Raw genomic sequence first — 24,274 nt, 5'->3', positions numbered from 1 at the left:
TAAGCAACTGGAAAGCTTCCATACCCCAGCACCTGTGCATGAATGTGCTACTGTTGAGGGGGTGCTTATTTTAAAGAAAGATCAAGTCGCATGAGAAATCAGTATATAAATATTGTTTCCTCAGCAACCAGCAAGGACTTCTGATTAAACCTGCTGTCATTTTATAGGCAACAAGAAAAAATATACAAAAAAAGTAATCCTGGGTGGTACAGAGAGAGTAATTTACAAGAGATATAAGCAGACCCTGTCACTGATGGAAACTGGAAGTTTCTGAAGCTGAAGGAAGCATTTGATGATATTTGTCTGGATTTTTATCTGAGACTTCCTGAGAATCTAATCTGCTTTTTCCTTTTACTTCTTGATTGGCTTTTTGTAATATCCTACTTTTATGAACAGCAAATTTTTATGACCTCTATTTACATTCAACATTTAAATTCTTATTCTGGATTCTTTAGCCATACTTCGACTGAATGCAATAGGAAGACTTCTCATATTTTTCTGGGAAATTCTGACTTTAGGGTTACTGCTAAGCACACTTTTCTTTGAGCAGTACATTTCTTGATGCTTTTCAGTGAGTAGCAGAAGTGATTAAAGGACATTTACTACCAGGTATCAGTCTTGGAGGTGAAAATGCCCTCTAGAAAAGCTTCTGGTGGCATCCACTTGACAGGAAGCATGGCTCTTCCTCCCTTGCGGTAGTAACTTGCTCTGGGAAAGATGAAACACACAGAGAATGTCACACAGCCTGAACGGGCTTCGATACAGAAAAGATCTTATCTCCACAGTAACAGCAGCTGGGGATTGCAAGTAACAGTGGGGGCCAAGTGAGAAAAAGAAAAAGTCATCAACACAACAGTGCATTGAAGCAGGATTTTATATCCTCTTTGCAACTGAGATGGAAAGAGAGGATGTTCTTGTGCACAGCTGAAGGCATCAAACTTGCCAATGCTTTGCACAGGGTGTTGGTGCAGCAAGTCTTCTTGACATCATGAACTGGTAAGTATGGTTGCTGGGGGTTTTTAATTTTAATTTAAGATTGTTGATGATCAAATGCCTAATAAATTTGCCTATGCTTGGTTTAGTGTCCACAAGTGTTTGTAGTTTCCTGGGACCACAGTTGAAGTGGATTGGCTCATAAGTGTAGATCAGTTAATTTACAGTCTGTTAACACATGTTAGTTAGCTGCTCATCAAATTCAGACCTCTAATGGATGAATCCACTGCTTCACATATCATGAAACAATTCAAACCTGTCAAAATTATACAGATTACTGAGTTACTCACAGAACTGAAATTGCCCTTCACTTACCTGTAAATATCCCTGGCCATTCCAAAGTCACCAATTTTGGCTATTCGTCCTGCTCCAGTACAGGTCAAAAGGCAATTCCTTGCAGCTATATCTCTTAAAAAAATTAAAAATAATTATAATTCTAAATTCTTAAGTAGTTCAAGGAATAAAAAAAGTATTAGACCCAGTCCTGCAAATCTTACTTGAGTAATCTTTAAACAAATGTGAAGAGCCCTGTTAAAATATGAAAGAATTCCAGTTACATTATCGTTTCTGTTAACCACAATTCTTAAACTGTATTTGAATTATATCTTCTACCCAGCATCTGCCAAGCTTTCCCCATTCACACCTCTTTCACTAAGGCAGAAAACAGCATCTGTATCAGAAGAGGAACAGACCTAACCTCTTTTGCTTCAACCACATTATGACAGATTTCTTTCTTGCTCTATTTTTTTTAAAGAGTGACATCTCAGCAGCGTCCTTATCAGTTAAAGATGCGATGCTATTAGACAGTCTTAGCAAACTGCTTGAAAAGTTATGTAGAACCAGATTTGGTAATCTGTTGCTTTGTTACTTCTGGATATCTCCCAGGTAATCAGACAAAGCTCCACGTGGAAGCAGCTGTTAGCTGGGTGCAAGTTTAGCTTGCGAGAAATGGAAGTGATGCCTTCATGGCCAAGGCTAAAATATTTCTGTTAATTTTAAATATGCATTCTGAAAAGAAGGTCATTAGAATCATAGCACTGTTGGGGTCCTGTTAACTGCCAAGAAAAATAAGCTCCTTGAAAACTCATATGTTTATTTCCATTGCCAACCTTGAAAAATCTCTGAGGGTTTGGAAGTCAGGTTCAACTTTCTCTTCTGTTATCATCTGTGACTCCTAGATGACAATTCCTGCCCTGTAGAAGCCTCTCTACAACCCCACTGCACTACCCCTGGGATTCCTAATATCTGTAATGAAAGCCTTCTTCATTTCCCAACCCACTCTAAGCAATGCTGACATCACTAACAAATACTAATACAAAACCTGAGGGAAATTCCTCGTGTTCAGATTTATGGGATTGTTGGCTAAGACAAAATGAAGCCATTCCCAGGTTGCTTATATTAGAGATCTAACAGTGCAAAGATTGACTCAGAGGTTTGTTTTTTTAAAGTCACACACTGCTGCTATTATTACAGTAAGGATTCTAAAATAGAATACTGTAGTGATTAACTCAGAGGTTTACAATTAGAATACTGATCCAAGAGATCTAAGAGCCACAACCTTTTGCACATTCTTACTGCTCTTTTTTAACAACAGAAATCTCTAACCCTTTTCCACAAGAACTTCCTTATTGTTGCAATTTAAACAGTAGAAATCTGTTTCAGATGTTCTAATCATAAAGCCATATAACATATTTTCATATCTCAACCTCCTGGCTTTTTGCTCCAATGGCTGCTTGCCTTTTTTTCCCTTTATTTCTCCAGCCCCTGCCCAGTGTTTCCTAGCTCTGTGCTGTGCAGCCCCACATGTGCTGCACATGTGGGTGAGCCCAATTACCTGCCTGCACATCTCCAGGCTGCACCCTGGTTTGGTTAGAGCCTCTGTGACCCTCTGGTGTGCAAGGGCTCTCCTCTCCTTTACACACAAGCACTGAACACAGCATGCAATTCACAATAAGGAAGCCAGTTGCCCACTATGCCTAGGAACATTATGAGCTGAAATAATTCTAAATAAAAAATGAAGGATTTCAATAACCAACCAGAATTTTTAAAAGGGTAACTATAACATTTATCCCTTCTATAATAATTTTGTCTTATTTGAAGCATGCTATATCAACATTTTTTGCCCAACAAATGAGGAAAAAGGAATTTGAAGAAACAAATATGGGCTTACTAAAATCATGCAAGCAGGTCAGACACTGAGCTGGGAAGAAAGCCTGAGATGTGTTTTTATCTCCTGTCACCCTTGCTCTACCCTTCTCTAGCCTTTGCCTCAAATATTATGGACTGACCTGTGCTGGTGGGATAGGGAAAGCATTTAAGTCAAGAAAGGGAGATGATAAGGGGAAGAAATACCTTCTTGTATTCTCAGCCAACACTGAGTGACACTACCATCTAGTGGACTACAGGGCTAATTTCAGCTGTCTCTACGTTGCAGACACTCAAAAACTAGTACTTAAGCCCTCTCACTTGGAACAGACCACTGCCCTCCCTTCAGGACTGCAAAGAGCAGTGCAGAGCCTAACTCCTAAAAAAAACCCAGGGAGATCCACTTGGTCATCTAAGCACAAGCCTGCAGTGGTAGAGGAAATAATTTGTCTCCCCTGTGGAGATTAGTCCTGTCTAGTCCACTGCCAATAGAAAATGTATGAGCCTGATGCACCTTGAGACAGATCAGAAGAGACTGTTTCTCCTCACCTGTGGATGAAATGATTCTCTTCCAGGTATTTACAGCCACAGGCAATATCCCTGGCTATATTCAGCAGGTCCTGCATTGTAAGTGTGGATGGCTGATTCTGGAAAAGGACACAAAATGGTAAGGGAAGGAGAGTGAAGCAGAAGAATGTCATTCAGGCAGGGTAAAATCAGAGAAGGACAGAAGAAGGGAAAGGGAGAGATATACATACAGGATGGGGAAGGGTTAAATGAGCCAGGAGCAAAGAGGAACATAAAGTAGGTCAAAGCAAAGAATTAGAAAATGAGTAAAATGAGTTAAATCCCAAAAACTTTCCGGAGATTTCGCCTCTCTTGAGCACCGTACATGAGTGCAATCTGGCAAGAGACTTACGGCCTGGTGTGAATAGCCAGTTAAAGGGGGTGGGAGAGAACTACTCCCTGCTGTGTTGTGTGAAGTCAAAAGACAAGCAGGTTTAAAAGGTGAGACAGAAGAGAATATAAAAGCACCCACTTTTAAAGAGTGAGTCAATAAATTATCAACAGAAATTAGTGCATGAACAAGAGAGAGTGAGTAAAAATGCACAAGTGCACATCTTTACACCAACATCAGCATTCATCAGGTTATCTGTACCTGGTAGAAGAACAGTGATTACCCTCAGGAGCAGTATGCAAAAAAGGAATGCTTTACTACAGGACTCCAGGACTGGTACTAACCCTTCACTATCTGCACTTCCCTAAGAACAATAAAGAAAACTTTTTCCAGGAGCCCTGCTTATTTTCATCCCCTTTACATCATTCTCCATAGGGAAATTTTTGTCAGTTTTTCTTTAGGAACTTCTTTATTGCTCTCAGGAAGGGTGAAGATAAATTACTACACTGCTAATCAAAGTCTGAGATATATCAAATAAATTAGGCTCAGCTCTTCAACTGGTATAAATTTGTACTTCTCCATATGGTGCCGACGCACACCTGCTGAGGACTTAGTGCTGTGAATTCTGATTATAACTTCAGCTCCTCACTTGCCATCACAGTACATGGAAAACAAAACAGGTATTGAAAAAAAAGAAGACCAATTATTTATAGTCTAATTGTCACTGAAGTCTACAATGGCAGGACAGGATTTTACCTCCTCAATTATTGGAGTTTCTTGCCCTGCTTGGTTTTTGTCTCACTGACACCTGCTTGCATCAAGCAAACCAACACAAGTATCCAGAAGCTTGTGGGAGCTGGGACACATACAGCCTAGCTTGGCTTCAGTGCCTTTATCCAGTTGATTAAAATGTGAAAGCAGTCATACTAAAATCAACCACAGCCTCACATGGAAGCTCTCTCACCATCCTGGGTCGGTTCTGCCGAAGGAAGCTCTTCATGTCTCCTCCAGCCATGAGCTCCAGCAGAATGAAGCGAGGCAGTGTCTGTAGGCTGACACCGATGCACTGCACAATATTTTGGTGATTGAACTTACTGAAAGCCAAGGTCACAGCACATGGAAGAGAAACACAGCATTAGTACCTGGCCAACATCCATCCATTCTCATTCTGACTTGATATTTGACAATCTGGACTGAAGCAAATCCTGATGGGGTTACAAAAAAATCTTCAGCCATATCAAAATGCTTCTCTGGTTATGACAGCCCAAGAACAGAGTTATGCCTGGCTTTGCCCATGAAAAGTCTTCTGCTGAAGGTATGAAAAGCTAAAAGCAAAGCAGAGTCTTCTGTCTGTGAAGACAGAATTTAATGGACACACTGAAAGATGAGAGTGACATGAGAGGAATAAGAAAGTTAAACATGCTAATTTCATTGGCATTTGTGATACAAAGTCCTGGCTAGTAGGAATTTGAATTCAGTGTTGGTAATTTTAGACATAGTGCTGTCTAGTTTGGGACTAGGGACTCAGTGTTTAGTCTGCCAGAGGGACTCAGCTAATACCTACTGCAGCAGCTGCTTTTGTGATTCTGCTTTTTATAAAAGGAAGCTGAGCTTGTCACAAGGCACAGTAAGACTCAGTCATTAGACAGCAGCATCTTCCCTTAGATAATGATTACCTGGATAATAAAGGGACTAAAAATAGAAAGGAAGTTGGGGAAGAGAAAGAGTCGTGCTACTAAGTGAATCAAGGCACTCCTTAATTGATTAAAATTGCTCTTTAAAAAAACATACATCAGTGTTACCTCCTGTTCACATTTCTTTCAGACTGTGGGGAGTGGCACTATGTCATGAGATTCATGCTTTAATAGCAGAAAACCAGCATCTAAGTATAAGCTGGGCCAGACAATGAAAAGAGGAACTTTGCATTGCACAAATTCAAAATATATAAATTCCAAGTACTTAAAATTAACCATGACTATGCTACTATTTTAAAGTCATCCATGATCCTATTACTGTTTTCAGATTATGGATTTCTGTTAATGAAGTAAATTCTAAGGCTGGAACACCTAAAGTACAGGTGATAAGAGGAATGGCTGTCTGTTATATTTTCCAAGAAGATTTTATAGATCTTATAATTCACTGTCAGAGGGTCATGCACATAGGACCTTATAAAGGTTCTGTCAAGCTTGCAAAGACATAAAATCAAATGCAGAACATGTTTGTACAAAAATGTTGCACTTTCTTACTCCTTTGAACGGGATCAGCAGAACCAGTCAACCAAAGTTTTTGTTAAATTGTAATGATTTTTGGGTGGGATAGAGTTAATTTTCCTCACAGTAGCTCATATGGTGCTACATTTTCTATTTGTGATCAAAACAGTGCTGATAACAGATTGATATTTTAGCTGCTGCTGAGCAGTGCTTATACAGCATTTAGGTTTTTCCCACACACACAACTCCCCCACGGCGAGAAGGCTGTGAGGACAAGAGGTTGTGAGAGGACACAGCCAGGACAGCTGGCTCCAGCTGACCTGAGGGACATCCCATACTGTATGGTGTCATGCTCAGCTATAAAAGCTGAGGCAAGGAGGAGGAGGAGGAGGGGAAAGGGTCAATCAGAGTTTGGCATTTGTCTTCCCAAGTAGCTGCTGTGCATGATGGAGGCCTGCTTTCCTGGGATGGCTGAACGCATGCCTGCTCACGGGAAATAGGGAAGGAGTTCTTCAGTGCTGCTTGGCTTGCTCACACAGATTTTGCTTTACCTATTAAACTGTTTTTATCTCATCCATGAGCTTTCTTGTCCTTCTGATTCTCTTCTCCCTCCCTCTGCTGTGTGCAGCCAAGTTGCCTACTGGCATTAAAGCACCAGAAACAGGCAACAAAAGAACCTCAGTTATCTTGTCTGAGATAAACAAGTAGTACCTTATATGCTACTAAAATGTCATCTGAAAAATAAGACTGAATTTATTTTCTGAACACAGGCAAGGGAATAAAGGATTCTATGATTACCTACATTACTCTTTTTTCCCCCTGCCCACTATCAGTAAAAAAGCCCCTTAAACTATACCTGATAATCAATGCTTCCATCAGGAAATCCATCTCATCCTGCTCAGAGCAGACTTCTGGCAGGGTCTGTTGAGGCAGTGAGGGCCATCCCACCAAAGAATTGAGAACATTTTTGTGACCACCAGAGATAAAAGGAAAAAAAAAAGAAAATAAAAGAATGAGCATGTAACATATAGATCACCTCAGGCACCTAAGAGCAGGGACTCATCCTTTCAGTGCTGAGTTTATTGCACTGCATGTGACCCATTTGCTAGTTCAAGTCAGGATAGGAAACAGTGACCTACTTGAAAATTTTGTGTGTGTGTGTGAATTGAACTCTATGCACAATTCTGGAGCAAAAATATCCTCAGGTAGATCAAGAAAAATATCAGATGGGGACATACAGACCTAGGAAGGTTTTTTAAATGACAGCTGTTATTTATTCTCCCTTTTTTTTGTGTCCACATTGCAGCACATGCTTGCATGCCATATGACACACACAGCCACTTGATTTAAATACTTGTGTCACATGCCCCTGTAGCTTTCTTGCCAGCAGATTTGGACATCTTCTGCTGATACAGATGAACTGGATTACCACAAATGAATGACAGGCTGATCTCCTTCTGCTTACCACTGTGCTCTGGTGCTTCTTCCAGTCTGAATAGTGAAACTGGGTTGGGCAGTGTCAACTGCTTATTAGTGTCCTGGGTTTTCACCCACATTTGTACAGTGACACAGGGAAGTTCATGACATGAAAGCCAGGATGAATAATAGTAGAACTTTTTTTAATTAATGAAGGCTATGTACTTGAGCTGAACTCATAGAAGTAGATTTGTTTCTCTGAGTCACAGGCTTATAAAATAACAGAAGCAGATATGAGCATCGTTAACTTCAGGGCTGAGTAATTGACAAATCCTGATGCAACAGGAGTCATTTCAGAGAAAACCAGCCTATTGTCTCTTGCCATTAATGGCAGAGAAATTATTGTGAAATTGCAATATGTATTCACAGCAGCATCCTTAACACTGTGCAATATCAAAATCCTACCTGAAAATTTCACATACAGTAGAAAAGCACTACTCTCAATATAAAGGGAAGTAATTGAGAAACAACACAGATTTTTAAATACATCATGTGGAAAAACCTGTGAGAAAGCACTCATCAGAGCTGATAATGTCTGGATGCAGCAATGTGTCCAAGCCGGCATCACACATATGCATATGTCATTATACATGTGATACACATGCATTTCCAGCTGGAATAGGGATAACATGGCTCTTATGGGTAATTATTGCTGTAGAAGAAATTTGTGGGTACTGACCTTGATAGCCACTTGTAGAGGGTTGGGGTCCCCTGCAATGCCTACCACAGTTCCCTCATAAACCTCACCAAATGCACCATGTCCTAGTGCCCTGCAAGAAAAGAAGAGGGGTAACAGATGTTATATGTCCTTGGATCCAAGAGCTGGCCAAGCTCTTCTTTTCATCCAGACCAATACAACTCAAAACTTCTGAAAATAGCTTATCAGTATTTTCTGTCACTATCACTAAAAAAGGGAGGTTGGAACCTTGATGGTTCTGAACAAAAAATAGGTCTGCTCACTTTTAGGATCTATCACCAACTGTGGCAAAAGAAAGACAAGAAAAATGGAGAGCAATGGAATAAGGTGGCTGCAGACTGATGTCTTCAGGAGATTGTACAAGACATAAGAATGATCAAATTGTTCCTTCTAAAGCTTATATAACTTTGATCAGTATCATCTGGATGATGAAGAGCAACTTAGCGTGTATCTCTTTGTGACAGGAAATTTCCTTGTGATCGGAAATGCTGAAATAGACATACTGCTATAGATTTGAAAGGGAGCTGCTGCCAGGAGGCAAGTGCAATAAAACCACAATCACAGTAGAGGTGAAATACCTGTGTGTGGGAACGTGAAACAGGAGACTCACAATCTTACACTTCTGCTTGAGAACTTCATGGAATCAAATTATCTTAAAGAACATAGCTAGTATCACATCTTTTGCATTTTGGCTGACTTGGACTGGGTGCTTTGCAGTCAGCAAGAGAGGTGGGCCTTGTTTTCTCACCGAAGCAGAGAGATGTTCTTCCGTGGGATCTCCTTCAGCTCACTCAGGGTGGCAGCTTTCCCTGCAAAGCAGTAGTTGGGGTTGTAATCGGTCATGATGACAGATGTGCGGATTTTGCTCAGTTTATACTCCGGGCTCTGCAGTCGTGCTCTGGATCCCTCCAGCTGTTGCTTCTTCAGGTGATAAACTGCAGGTGGAGAGATGGATAAAAATGCATAAACAAGATCTACAAATGGACAGAAGAGATAATGCTGGCCACACTGAACAGAATGACACCAATCCCAGAATTATAAATGGTCCAGAAACGTCTCTGGCTTGCTGTATCATGCTCTTCTTCACAGTCTTCAGTGATTTAGTAATGGATATGTAAAAAGTGTTATTCAAGCAAACACCTAACCACCTGGGAACAACTTAGGTTTCCTATGCTGCTGTGTGCATTGGCTGAGGAAGAGTGCTCCACAAGACATCTTGCTGACATCAAATCCAAAAAAACAAACCATCTCCTTGAATGAATTATATATTTAATTACAGATTGTGATTTCATCTAGTATTGCAGTGGCTGCTACAGAAACACCTGCTAAGAAGGCCTCCCTAGCTCTATTGCTCTGTGGCAATTAGTGGGGAAGAGCAGTTCTTGCCCTTTGGGACTGTGCTTGTGCCTAACTGCGGGTGGTGATGTTTCCTATCACTTCTTTTTCCCTGTTCCTCCAATCCCCTTGGGAGACCACAACACTTTGGCTCCAAGTACTGAAAGCAGTGGCACGTGGCCAGGTGGTCTCCTTTTGTCGAATTTAGCTGGGAAAAGCCAGGTCAAAGGGTGATAAGAAGTAAGTGTATCTTACTGATGGACAGGCTGCCACAGGTGAGGATCATTCCAAGCACCACAATCACAGACACCACAGCTAAGAGGAGGGGGAGAGACAGCTGTCCTTCTGGTATAGGACCCTGGGGCACTGGAAGAATGAAAACAGTACAGAGATCATGGTCAGAGCATTTTATAAAAATTACAGCAAATCCCTCTATAATCCTGAAGGTTGAAAAAGTACTTAAATAATTTTTAAATCATTGTGAAGATAGAACACAAATTGATAAACCACATATTTCTTATCCATTCTTCAGTTTTCTATAAATGGGTAGCATCACTACTCATAAGTGGAAAATGTCTACAGTCTTGATTTTTTGGAGCTCCAAGAGACTGTGAAAGGAAATAACTGTGAGTACAAGGCATCAGCTGACAGGCACAGTGGGAAACTGCTGTGGAAGGAAGCAATTTGTGTCTTAAATAACTCAGCAGTAGGTGGTAGGTTATCCTGGAGAGGTATTTATGCTTAAATATCTGATAGACTGAGCCCATTCAGGAAATTCACACCATGTCTTTTTACAGATATTTTACCTCCTGCCTAATCCAAATGTGAATGTCGGAGATGGTGGCAGAGATGCAGCTCAGCATGTAAGTGAAGGTCAGCAGAAATTTTCAGTCCTATGTTTGACTGACATTTCTCACACCACCTTGTCCACTGGATCCACTAGCTCTAACTCAGGAACTGAACATCAAAAAAGCCAGAAGGAGATATGATATAAAGAATAGAGATATTATCCAGTGAGGCTAAAACTTCTTAACTTACCGGTGCAGGTGACATTGTCGTTGGCCAGCACAGCCCCCATCTCACACTGGCACACTGGCAAGTTGGTGTCAGGGTCCCTCTTGCAGTTGTCTGAGTGGCAGTGGCTGCAGTTAAGATAGATCTGAACCTCCACCTCACCATGACTCTCCATGGCTGAACAAGGAATCAGACACAACAGGTGGGCTTAGTTCAGTTTTTCCTATCTTGTTCCAGTAAGGCAAAAAAGGCAACAGAACAAAACCCAGCAGGTACCTACAACTTCTCTCCTTCTCTGCAGGAGAGCAGATAGTCCAACACAGTGTGGACATGTCAGAAGCCTGATGGGGATCAGTAGGGAAGAAGATATTTGGTCCCTTGAGCAAACAGAGAGGCCTTGAAGTGAATTGACCTGAAAAAGTTGGGGACTGAGGATGTGTGGTTGAATCTGGTGTCTCTCCTGGCTTAGAGATTGACAGAAAAAAGGTCCCAGAGCACTATGAAAATACTTAAAGAAATGACCACAGCTAAAGATCTGACCTGCAGCATGAAATAAACTTTAATGAAATGAACAGAAAAACAAAGACAGGAGAAGAAGGAGGAGGAAAGAGGAAATAGAGAGGAAGAAGGAAAAAGGAGGAAGAAAAGAAATGAGAGTAAGAACCATATTGTACCTGCCAAGGGATGCAAGAAGATCTCTCCTATGGGGTTCACAAAAGAGATGCCATCCTGCCCACCAGCTGTGATATCATCACTATCAGAGGCATGTCCACCTGGGGAGAGAAGAGTATGGCTAGCTGATCAGTGCTGCATGCTGCAAAAAATATAATGTCTCTGAAAGGTTGCATTCATTCCCATTATCACCTGGGGTCACTCTGCAACCTTCCTGTGATATTGGATGGTATACTGTCAAACCCTCACTTGACCCAGCCAGTATCAGTGTTAGTGAAGTGATTTAATCTAATGCAGGTTTCTCAGTTCAGCAAGGTAAAAATGTTTTGTTTTGAACAGAAAAAAGAAATGGAATATTTTCCATGGGTAACTTGGAAATGGGTGAAAGGGTGATTCATCACACCTTCCAAATATTAAATCACATAGGAACACTTTTATCCTTGATTTCTCCAGTTATGGAGAGATGGTGGAGAGAGGGTGGGTTTCATACTGTTCAACTTGAAGTATCTGTGCCTCATCTCCTGCAGTCATGCACCTCTGCACTAAGAGACCTGCAGGAGCTCTGAAGGACACAAAAATAATCACCATGACTATTGCCCCAGCAGGCTTACCTCTGTACCCTCCGCCTCCTCCCCCAGAAGTACAAGCTCCTCCTCCTCCACCAAAACCACCAGAGGTGGTCCACTGGAGCTTGGCTAGTGCTTGGGGACAAGCTTGACCTCCTTCTCCACCTTCCAGAAGGGACTTCCCAGCCTGAGGAAGCAGACTCTCATCTTGCCAGCCACCACCTCCACCTTCAGTCAGAGAGTGAGAAAAGAAAACAAGAACAGGTAAGAGCAGCACAAGGAGACGTGCTTTGCAGAGAGAGGGAGATGAGTCCATATTAATTTCTTAAGTGCCTAGTTCAAGGTAAACTTTTCTTTAAGTTTAAAAGAATATACAGACAAGCTCCTTGCTTCATGGGCAATAACAAACAGGAAATCTAATGCACAGCCTGTGGTATGTGCAGAATAAACCAACAGCTCAGCACCAATTTCTTGTGGCGTTAAGAAAATAAGGAGCCTACCACTCCCCTTCAGGATGACTGGTTAGGGCAGTCAGCCATGTAATATGCTGAGTTTATCAGGGAAATAAAAATACATTGGATTTCTGTATCTCACTTTACTGGCCTCTCTGTAAGCCTACTACAGCAGGAGATGGACAACCACCAGATTTTTTTTATCTCTTAGGAATGGATTCTAGGCACAACCATCACAAAATTATAAATAAGGTTCCATTTCTGGTATAATTCTCATAATACAATTTTGTTGTTAGGGTTTAAGGGGAGTAAGGGGAAAATGTCTTCGAAGACCATTGTTACAGTGTGAAGGAGCAGGCTCCATCCCTCAAACGTCGTTTTCCCCAATTCAGTTCATAGAAGAGAGGGGTCTTCCTCTCTTCTATGGAATGGCTTCTACTGGGCGCTCATCAGCTGTCCTGTGCATTCTCTTTTTATCTGGTGACACAACATATAGGAAAATATCCCTTACAGACTAGCAGCATATTTCTTAAAAGTACTGCCACAGAAAAATACCAAAAGACTGAAAAAGAAGCCCTTCACTTCATGCTTACAGGTCAATGGGTGTATTCAGCCACCTGACTCAGACCTGGTGTGGCTTTTGTGTCTCACCTGCTGCCCCAGTCCTCCCACTGACTCCAGGTACGGTGGTGCTGTTCTCAAATTGCTCCAGGGGTACATCATCCAGGGAGTTGTCCTGAGCCTTCAGGTAGGCTTTTCCTCCTCCTCCTGCTGCGATGAGCAAAGGTTCGAAAATGCCATCCTTCTGCTGGAAAACCCCCCATCAAATATCAGAAAAACTTCACATTGCTTGATATGCCAACTCATACAAACTTATCAACGATGATGAAAGCATCCCAAAGAAGAGTGGCATAAGGCCAGGGTAATGCTACTGCTTGTCTCATAGAATCATTACAAAAATATTTCACATCATGTTCCTGAGTACAAAAGTAACTGTTTAGCTGAATGTCAAGGTTTTGTGACATATTTTTTAAAGACTGCTGCCAGTATTAAATTGGGATCCTGGTGTAATTCCCACATGTGAGCTGTTGAGGACTGAGGAACCAGTTCAGCTAGCCTAATGAAGGTGATAAATACAAGCAGGTATATAAAAAGATATCAACAACTAAAAAGACAAAACCCATAGAGAGACAGAAAGAGGAGAGGGAGAGAAAGGCAGAAGAGAAAGATTCATTTTTCATAATCTTTTTTAAAAGAACTGTTCATCATATGCCATGACTGACAGTGAGAGCTAGTAGCTCTGCTGGACACTGCTCAGGCAGGATGCAAAGAGGAAATACTTACTCTAAAGATGTAGGTTGCTCCTCCTCCACCCCCACCTCCTCCAGCCCATTCCTTCAGGTCCCTTTTTCTTTTGTAATCTTCTTCAATGAGAGATGACTCCCCTAAGCAGATCTTCTGAGTTTCAGGATTGCCCTGAAAGGAGACAAGAAATGGAATCAGATATCAGCAAAGTCCAACTCTTGAGACTTGTCTGTGTATTTCAGTATAATTATGTGATAATACCTGTCATGCATATTAGACATAGATAAACCAGTATGTAGATTATCTTTGTAGAAAGTGACCTTTTCTACTTGGACTGACAGCTGAGGGATAGATCTGTCTGTAACTTCTGATTTGCAAAAATGTAATAAAAAAACTCATTGTTAATTTCACATTAATTAAATAATTAATATTTTGCATATTTAGAACTTCTTATAACCAAAACATTTAGATATTTTGGATTCTGGATTAATTCTAAGAACTTTCTTACACATTTACTGTTTATTTCTCAAGGAGATAAATGCATAAAGCAAAGGTGACCCACACATAGTTGGGAATAATCTATTGATACATCTTAGAAGAGTAATTTGGAGAACCAGTTTCCTATTCCTGCACCAGTCTTACTGCCTGTGTCCTCTCATTCATGCAGAATCACAGAACGGAAGGCTGGAAGTGACCACTGGAGGTCATCTAGTCAGCCCAACCTCCCTGCTCAAGCAGACTTCTCTGGGGCATGTAACTCAGGATTGTGTCCAGATGGTTTTTGACCATCTCCAGAGAAGAAGACTCTATAATCCCTCCGGGAAGTCTGTTCTGTTCTCAGTCACCCTCACAGCAAAGAAGCTCTTCATCACATTCAGGTGGAACACGTTCCATTTTCTGCCCATTGCATCTCATCCCAAGACTGAGACTGAGATTGATTGAAAATTGACAGAGGGAGAGCTCTTTCTCGATTCTGTTAGTGATGGTGCATGGCCTTTCTTAGTTGGTGAAGCAATTTGTCTGCTTAGTTTAAATAGGAGAACAAATGACAGCAATGTAGATAAAGACCAGGGGAAAGCAACTGGGGTAAATTTGAGGAGAGAGAATCAAGGTTTGGAGCTGCAGAACTTCTCCAGAGAAAGATAAACAAACATTAGTCACCCAATATAGAGATTCATCACCATTTTCAAAGCCAAAGAAAGTTGGGCTTTGGAAGTGGGAAAAATTAACTGCAACTTTTTCCAGTAGCACCTGCCAAAGGGAGATAGTGCTGTGTTGTGATTTGCAATTTGGAGAACAAATGATGAAATGCAAGAGATTAATGGACAGCTTTTCAGATTATGACTTAAGACTAGAGAGTGCACTGAAAAGGGAACTGCAGATACACAAATGTATCTTTTATTTAAATAGATATGATTATTTTATTATATAAAGTGAAGAAAGAGTGGGTTTGGAGTCTATTGGAGCATCTGGGTAAGATATCATCTCCTTTGGGAAAGTAAATAGTAACAGGAATAGTATATGCATCCCCAAACACACCAGTCGGTGAGGAAAAAACAGCTTTGTTCCTGGGCAGGGTCAACAACACCTCTGGAACAAGGCAGTATCAAAATTGAAGCTGAAAAGAGATCGTTTTTGAGCCTAAGTAACAGAAGGACTTTCAGATCATTTGGTATAGCGTTCTGAGGACACACACATAAGTGTTCATGTCACCAATTTCCGTTTCTCTTGAGTGTTTTTTAATAATCACAAAAACCTAATTCAGGGGGCACTGGAGTTAGTAGGAAGATTCTCACTGGTTTTGGTAGGCATTGGATTCAGGCTTTAGTCTCTAAGCCTAGAGAGTATGTAACACAGTGCAGCCACAACACTGCTGAATGATTCCATAAGTAACAGTAAATTTTCTGAAAATCCTGGCAGACAGCAAAAACCGTGGACTGTGGAAAAACAAGAGACGGAGCACATCTCTTGCCTATGAGCTTCCTGTTTAAAATAAGCACAAGAGAGCTGATGAAGAACTTATTTCAAACACCAGGAGCTTAAAGCAAAGTTTTTGTGGGCTTCATATTTGTTTGTGCATTTTGGGATTGTTTTTCTTTTCAGTGTTCTTTATATCTCTTTTGAGATTCTTTCTAACTTCTTTTATTGGGTCTTTCCTGTCTCCTGCCTGGATTCTGGGATTTCTATCTTTTGTCACCAAACCCCAAGCCACCCACAGAATCTGCAAGGTCTCTGCCCACATGTGCTTCATGGCCCTCACCCCAGGGCAGGCATCCTCCCCCTGCTGCCCCACTAAGATGTACAGCAGCTCGTCTTTCTCCAGGTGGAAGGTGGCTGAGATGAAGACCCCATGGGACCTCTTATTGTGGTTTTTGGCTCCCTTCCCCCCGGCTGCTCCATAGGCAGAAATCCTGCAAGACAAAGTAAATAAATGAAGAAACAGCTCTCACAATTCTCATCCCCAAAATAAATCCATCTGCAAGGTCTCCCAGCCTTCACTTCCAAGCAGACATTTCTCCAGAGAGAAGCTGTAGCAGCTTGTGCGTATTCTTTGTCTGAGTCCCATGTAAGTAGGCTGCACAAGAGGACAGACCAACCCTCACCTGCGTACTGGAAACAGAGACTGCAGGAACAAATAGCATGAGCTGGTACAGCCAGAAGTCTAAGGCTACAGGACTGAGATTATGGCAGCACTCCTTGGCTGCATGCCCACTCTCACTCCTGTACTCTTCTTCTGATCTCTTCTACATCTCTGCTCACCCTTCCATGCTTCACAGTAGCTCAGATATTTATTCTTTATCTACTGCTCCTATTTCTTCACTGTCCCCTCCACCTACTCAGTACAGGTGGTCCCACACTTGTGCTTGTTGGAAATCCACAAACAAAAAGCAGTTAGTGTGGCTGCCCCCCAGCACACACTGATCCTCACCTGTATCTGTTTGTGGCTGGCACTCTCCAGACTTGCACTCCCCGGAGCCTGCCCTCCTTCTCCACAGTCACTGACACGTTGCTGTTCTTGTAGGCACTGTCACACTGAGCTTGAGTTGGCCCATGGGGACCACTGGCACCACATGTTGAGAACCACCACAGAACAACAGTTGTGTCCCCTGTGAGCAAAACAGCAAGAGTTGAGTCAGATGTGAGCTTGCCTGCATTTCTCAGATTATACCTACTTTCTTCTAGTCATAGCACAACTACTGCTTTCTTATGGTTACTGATTGTTTTCTCCTCTCTCCCCTTATTTCCTACACACTATTTGATAAGTCATGGGCTGAAGATAAACTTTATCAATTGGATGTGAGGGGGGAAACGAAAAGGGAAGAGGGACTGAACTTCTAAGAAAGGGTTTATCCGAGTGTCTCACAGATATGATCAAATTCCTCTTCTCAGTGCCAGTCTGAAGCAAGAAGATGCTCAACTTTCCAAATGAGAACTGAACCATTTAGAACTAAACTCTGTACACAGAGACAAGGGTTGAAAACATCTGTCATTGCAGCTAGTGACCATTTATGAAACACAGTTAAAGTTTGAAGAGATTTGTCTCAGGCTTGCACAAGAAGCCTGTGGCAGCAGAAGCTGCCAGGGAGCAGCCTCTTGCTACCATCTGTAGGGACCCTTCTTCCCCAGGAAATTTCTATCCTGGTTCTCATTAAGAATTATTCTTTTGTTTCTAAACAGTGCAGCAGATAAGGATGTTTTCTATTTCACAACCATTTTCTAAGACCCAAAAAATCCATCTGCTCCACTGAATTAGATGAGGCCTAAGAACAAAACTTTTCAGTAATATATTGAAAAACTGTGTGATACAGTTTGTGCACAAAAGCCAGGGTCAAAAGTAGAACTGTTTAAGAGATGAATTATTAAAATAGAGGTAAAAATTACAAACTTTTAAAGGAAAAATTCCAATCTTGTTTAAAGGAAAAGGCAAGCAAAACTATCCCCAACAGACATTATCCTGTGAACATGCAGATGGATCAATGCAGTATGAGTTTCAGCTGCATTACAGAACTCCCCTGAGCTAAATGGGAACAGACAGCAGTACAGATTATCACTTTCCAGGTGGACACAGCCTTCAGGAGCTGGGACAGTCACACAGAGGTATTTGTTGGTTGATAAAACAGCCTCAAGAAAACCTCACCTCCTGACCTTCTCCTTTAGACAGCTCTTCTCACCCACATAATTCTTATCTGTCCTCCAGAGTGGCAATCTCTACCACTACCAGTAAATTAGTCCCCCAGCGTTCTCTTGTTCTCCTGCTTTTTCATACAATTTTCCTCTTCAGTGTATTTCCTCATCCTTACTTACTTCTCTCTGGATTTTCATCTTTATGCCACTTTTCTACACTCATTTTATTCAGCTTCAATGCTTAGCACTCTTTGTATTCCCAACTTTCTGTACAGGTCTATGCCTTTTGTTCCTAAGCTGCCTTTCCATGCACTACAAATCTGAGCCATGAAGCTTCACACAAACTTCATGCAGTTTTCACTTTAAGAGATTCTGCTTTTCTTTAAAGAGGACCTGCCATCTCAGGGCCGGTGAGCTGGGCTCCAGCAAACTTCTTGCCTGTAGCCAAACAAGGACTACCTGACACAGTCTCCCCATCTTTGGCATCTTTGGATTATATATAGTTGCTTCACTGCTGCAGGAAGGCAGATCACACACAGGGGACAGGAAGGGAGTCACCTTTTATGGCCAAGAGATAGGTTTTCAGTACTGAATCATGTACCTGGGAGGGAGGGCTCTTCCAGGGGGTTCAGAGGATGTTCATCCAGGATACTAATCTCACGCGGGTACTGGCGTTTCCCACCAAAATGATTCAGTCGTTTTCCTGTAATAGTTTGTAGAACAGAGAAAGAGGTGGGAGGATGGTAGAAGAGAGCAATAGAAAATTTAAAGATTACATGAATTAATTAAATACAACTGTATGGTTAAGATAAGTAAATATTACCGTGGGTAGAAAGGTGTTTTGAACAATCATAATTTTGTGTTACTCTTTTGAGCCCATATCTTAGGTAAGCTACTTTTATCTGTGCTGAAGGCAGTGGGTCTTCACATGAACACAGACCCTCCATGTTACTCCATGCAGGATAAGCTCCTTGGTCTGCAATTTCCCATAGCTGTGATTATAGGAGATTTTAGGAAAAATGTAGTGTGGGAGAACAGATACCAGGTATTGATGTTCTGCTGTTCCAACAGGCAGGTGACAATTCTGGACAGTCAAATGATTGGAGGTGTAAAGGAAAGTGGTGACATAAATCCTTGTCTTTAGTTCTGAATAGTGTCATGGCAAATAATCCAGCTTAACAGATCACTCCCACCTCAGCAACCAACTCTGAGCCTCTGAGAGCTCACTTAGAGAATAAACAACTAAATAAAATTACATACCTCACTAACATACACAGTTAAGTAACAGAAACATACCCTTGTCACAAACTGTTAATCTTTGGACAAACTTTTTTGAAAATCACAGAGCAAAACCATACACTTCTGACTACTGAGATAAGCCTTTGAAAACCAGCCCTTTCTCAGAGAGGAGGAATTTAAAATCAACTGCTGATCCAAATAATCTGAATGTGTTGAGAACACCTCAACACCAATGCTGCCTTACAGCAGGAAAATAATAATGAACCTTTGCCTCATAATCTGCAAGCATCCTGTTTCAATAGTTAAATTGCCCATTTTTATGCAAATATTTTGATTGGAAAATCTCTAAGAAAAAGGCCAGGCTTCCTTCCATTTTGTGAGCTCTCAGTTGATTTAATACTGAACATTTTTAATCAGTGGAAAAACATTACAAATATTTCAATTTCTTCCAGTTGTGAGAATCTAACAGCTGTCTGATGCTCTACTGAAAAGAGACTCACTCAGTTCCAGATGGACAATTATCTCTGCCACAAAGCCACTGCTCTAAATAGCAATAATTAACACCCTTGTTAGCTGTGTCAGAAAGGCCAAATAACTAATTGAAGCATGGAGACCTTGCTGAGGTTTTACTCCTGAGAATATTCCCCCCAGGTCTGACTGAAAGCACATTGATGCATGCAAACAAAAGAAAGCTTTGTACTGACACACTCTGCTCATACTGAGATGGAGAACTTCAATGGATGAAATTGTCAAGCCAGTGAAAAATGAAATTAACCCAAAACAAATGAAATTAATCAAATGCAAGGAGGAAAACAGAATGAAAAATACAATGGCCAGAAAAGATGTTCCCCAAGGCCTGCACTGAATTACAAATTCCAAAGGTCACAACAGTTTCAGACACTTAGCGATGTACCAGAAGCCTGGTTATGTTTGCCAGAGCAAAGGAATGTAAATCACTCTCTGAAACAGAGTTGATCTTTGTGTCTGCATGGATTTTTTTGTGTCATCCCATCCCAATGAGTATCTTAAGGCAATGCCTCATTTCCAAACAGTCTTTCCTCCTTTTCCAAACAGTCTCAAACCCTTGCTCTCCAGAAGAAACTTAGTCTCCTCCGTTCTAAGCAGCAGATCAGCTGCGCCACGGGCTGAGCGTGGCCTTGTCCACACCAGCTGCTAAATGCTTTAAAGGCTGATTTATGCACTGTCAGACACAAACTTGTAAGGTGGCATTTTCTACAGACCCAGTCTAGCCTGGGACCCAGGGGCTGGTGCTTCAGTCTATTTTAGTTTCCACTTCCTCTTCTAACAGCCAACATGTTGACAGTAGAGTGAATGGAAGGGAACAAGAATTAATCCATATTAAGGTGTATCTATATTAAAAAAATGCAAAAAGCACAGACTTCCTCTTTCCAGGTATTAGCTAACACTGATTTCTCCACTGAAATGAGACAGAGCGAAGTGTAAAGGAGAAAGAGACATCTTCTGCAAGCAGAGAGCTAAAGTAATTCACTCATTCACTGCTTCAATATCTCTGCGACTGTAGTGAAAAGGGAGATAGAGATCTGGTGGCTGAGACTAATCAGAGTAAGATGCCTCACAGAATCCTCAAAATGTGAATGGTCTCCTCAGAGATCCCACCTCACTAATGATGATTGCAATACTTCTGAAAATCAGACTTTGATGGATCAGGGACTCTAAAATCAAGAAGTAGAGGTAATCTGTACAAAAGCTCTCTTTGGACAGCCTTGCCATTTATAAAGCAATCTGGGAAATCAAAAATTATGCACAGACTGAAATTTCTCGGCCAGCGCAGTAGAGTTTGACAGACCACAGACCTGTGATCTTAATTGGAACAATACAATGCTTAGAGCGCCAAAACATAATAGTAAAGGCAGTGAGAAGGGCAACTCAACTATCAGCATTCTATTTGCTGTGCTAGTCCATATTTTCATGTTAAAATACTCAAAATTCAGACCTCTTCCCATATAAGCACTATTTCACTGAAATTATGAATATCTTTATGCCTGTCTGCCTGAAGTTCTCACAATGAACCAGACATGCCATCCAGCCTGTGACACTGTCTTACACAAGGTGATGGTATAAGCCAAAATGTGGTTTCACCTCACCCTTTCCACAGGGAAAAACATCTGTCAGTGCCCAGGAGCTGCCATCTAAAGAATGGTCTGTTTGGGTTTTGTCCTTATTGATGTCTCTTCAGCTGCCCTCACTACCCAGTTGTTCACTTAAATCTTACTGAACCTTTCCTCTCAATTTTAAGGTCTGTGGAAAACCTCACCTTCTTTCCCATCTTGGATATAGAAACAGTGCTTTCATTCAGCACTGGGTTTTGTAGAGAGTTGAACTACAAAATTGAAATAGATGAAGAAAATAATATTTACATCCTAGCAAGCAGCAAATCCTTCCTTCCTGCCATACATCCTTCCTGCTGCCCTCATGAAAAGAACTCACTGCTTGGATTTTAATTGGCTCTGTCTCTGACATCTGAAACCTGTCCTTGCCAGAGAGAAGTAATTTCATTACTGGAAACACAGCAGAGCTGCTGGGCTTGTCTGTAACCTAACTGAATTAAAGTCATGAGAAGAAAAATACAAGGGGGCTGCTCTCAGAGGCGAGAAAATGTCAATTTGCTAAGAGGATTCAAGGAACAGGGGCAAGTGCAAGGCTTCTGAGAAATGTTTCCCTTCTGCTATGTTTCATCTGCATGACTCACACATCCCTGGGTCGTGCCTTCAGATGGGGTAAGTCCAGTTGCTCCTGGACATCAGTGCAATTCATCCCAATTGAAAATAAGGAGTAGCCTGGGTGGTCTGATGGACAAGCTCTGATAACATTGCTGCAGGGGCATTTACACCCCACCTGTTTGCCTAAGGATGCATACCTAGACCACTCCCAGCAAAATGTCTGTGGGTAAACTGGAGGGTCTATCTGAGAGCAGTAAACTCTAGCAGCTGGGTGCACATCAACTGGCCCAAGTGCATCTGGAGTCACTCCCTTCAGCTTTCTCAAGATTCCAAAACTAGCTGTTAACATGGAGGTCGGGAGAGAGGACTGTAAAGAACTGGAGTGAAAAAAATGAAATTACCATAAAGGACCAGCTTTTGCTCTTAATTTCAAGTGAAACTGTGCATACTCAGCATTTTATAGAAGAGCGGTTTCAGTGCCTGCAGAACAAAGGGACAGAGAACAGGACACTGAACCAGAAAAAGATGGGAAGGAATAGTGGCTTCTGTTGATGAGCTTTTACCACATCTGTTTTGACATAAACCTTCCCACATGTTATGTTAGGCTACAGGTAGCCGCTGCAGGGACATGCTATGACCCTAAATGCTGACATATTGAGTGTAGTGACACGTAGAGTGGCACCGTATCACCAATCCACATTTTATCTGCAACAGAATTCACCATTCAAGTGTTGCATATCTTCCAGTTCCTTTGCAACGGAGCATATTTTTCCCCAGGGACAAAAGAAGGCAGTTTCTAATATTTGCAAGTAGTACAAGTACCTAAATTCTTTCCCTTGTCTGCTAAGAGAATCCACTACGACTCCGGCTAACATCTTTCAAAGGGTAGCACTGGCTCCATTGTTCTCTGGAACTGTTGTCAGACACGTTATATAAAGGAAAGCTGTTATATATCTGGCAGTGATAGCTAACACACCTCCTTACAGACTAAAACAAACTTGTTGGAGTAATCTAAATTTTATTGTCAGAAGGTCAATTTACTCCTTTATTTTCTTTCCTTTCTGCACAAAAATATGGTGACTTTTGCCTTTGACTTTAACAAATTTGTTTCAGGTATCAATTACCAGGGCGCATAGATCAGCAGGGACTGTGGAAAAAGTGTGATGTAATCCCTCCATTTAGGGCTAAGGAGTAAGTTTAGTGTTTCTTGCCAAGACACACAGACAGGTCTCAACTATGTGATACAGAATATCCCAGTTTAGAGAAAAAAGAAAGAGCACTGGGAGATTGACACGGAGTAAAATTGCCTCTACTTGCAATCTTCAGTAGGTCTGAGATAAAATGGCATTGTGCTGCCAAAGGTGACACAAATGATCCATACACACTCTGTGGGGAGACCAGAACATGTGTCTTGGACCTGTGGGATGCTGATTACACTACCTACATTTTTGGGGGATTCTGTGACATTTGTGGCTCACCGTCAGTGAAGCAGTTCAGGCCAAATGTAATGTTGTCGATAGCAATGTCAGCTTGGGAATTCCAGCCCCAGGTTGCCAGGAGTTCCAGTTGAAACCTTTGCAATAAGACAGATATTTTAGAGAAGACTAATAAAGGACTAAGGAGAGGGAAAAACAAAACAAACAAACAAACAAACAACCTCCCTAAAAATACAATGTTCCCTTTTGATGGAAAAAACATCATCACTATTTAGAATTTTTCCTCCAGGCAAGTCCAGCTGAGCAGCCAAAAGGGCTTGCTCTAAGTCTTAGACACATATAAACCCCTTGCAAGTGCCATAACATTCATACAATTTCACATTTCATAGGGAACAGGATTGAGAGCCTTACTTCCCCTGCTATCTGCACATACATACAAGCAACTGACCCCCATTAATTGTTATACACAAACAACCATCCATATTCATTACCACAAACAGTCAGAGAGTTAGACTGGGGGAAAAAATATCTTCTTTCCACTCCCAAAAAGATAAACACTGAGCAGAATATCCAAAAATCTTGGGCCTGATCTCACTCAGCCAGTGTAACTCAGAAGGTGATATGAGTTTATTTCAGAAGGGTAGGACTTTATAAATTTCAGCCATAATTCCTTGAAGATTTAGCTCCCTGGGCTGTCTCATCTTTTTCCACTATGACCAGGAGTTCCTTATCTAGGAGCTCAGTCATGTCCATGTGCATTGCTACCTTCTGAATTCACAAGGAAGAAAGAAAATGAGCTGAAGGATCTCCTTCTAATGGATAGAACTGAATTGTTTTTCATTACATTTCAGAAATAAACAGATGTCTGATGTCCAGTCCATTTAGAGCTTATTAAAAGCATATGGGCAAGACCTCTGTTGCTGTCTCTGGTAAATCTCAATGATGATTTATGAGAGATCAAGCACAGACCTGCCTAACGCATTAATCATTCAGCCTAGAAACACACTTG

At 41.4% G+C, this 24,274-nt stretch overlaps 1 protein-coding gene across 4 annotated transcripts in view; it reads right to left on the bottom strand.

Annotated features, from left to right (window-relative positions):
• Window positions 1-24,274, bottom strand: part of LTK (leukocyte receptor tyrosine kinase) — a 95,493-nt gene that overhangs the window by 9,889 nt on the left and 61,330 nt on the right. For 3 of the 4 annotated variants that reach the window (XM_074543020.1, XM_026794276.2, XM_074543022.1), the window contains 17 exons: window positions 23,308-23,402; window positions 18,490-18,591; window positions 16,693-16,870; window positions 16,024-16,174; window positions 13,803-13,934; window positions 13,110-13,266; window positions 12,052-12,234; window positions 11,443-11,541; window positions 10,793-10,945; window positions 10,010-10,120; window positions 9,168-9,354; window positions 8,402-8,492; window positions 7,103-7,167; window positions 5,001-5,130; window positions 3,688-3,785; window positions 1,309-1,401; window positions 607-708 (listed from right to left, as the gene is read on the bottom strand). In XM_074543020.1, the coding sequence (XP_074399121.1) occupies window positions 607-708; window positions 1,309-1,401; window positions 3,688-3,785; window positions 5,001-5,130; window positions 7,103-7,167; window positions 8,402-8,492; window positions 9,168-9,354; window positions 10,010-10,120; window positions 10,793-10,945; window positions 11,443-11,541; window positions 12,052-12,234; window positions 13,110-13,266; window positions 13,803-13,934; window positions 16,024-16,174; window positions 16,693-16,870; window positions 18,490-18,591; window positions 23,308-23,402 (2,127 nt within the window). The remainder of the gene's footprint in view (window positions 1-606; window positions 709-1,308; window positions 1,402-3,687; window positions 3,786-5,000; window positions 5,131-7,102; window positions 7,168-8,401; window positions 8,493-9,167; window positions 9,355-10,009; window positions 10,121-10,792; window positions 10,946-11,442; window positions 11,542-12,051; window positions 12,235-13,109; window positions 13,267-13,802; window positions 13,935-16,023; window positions 16,175-16,692; window positions 16,871-18,489; window positions 18,592-23,307; window positions 23,403-24,274) is intronic. The other variant, XM_074543019.1, reaches the window with a different exon arrangement.

Source organism: Zonotrichia albicollis, chromosome 6 (genome assembly GCF_047830755.1).
Source record: "Zonotrichia albicollis isolate bZonAlb1 chromosome 6, bZonAlb1.hap1, whole genome shotgun sequence".
In the NCBI taxonomy this organism is placed as follows: Eukaryota; Metazoa; Chordata; class Aves; order Passeriformes; family Passerellidae; genus Zonotrichia; species Zonotrichia albicollis.
Note: the sequence above shows the minus strand (reverse complement) of the source record. Positions and strands in the feature narration are given on the sequence as shown.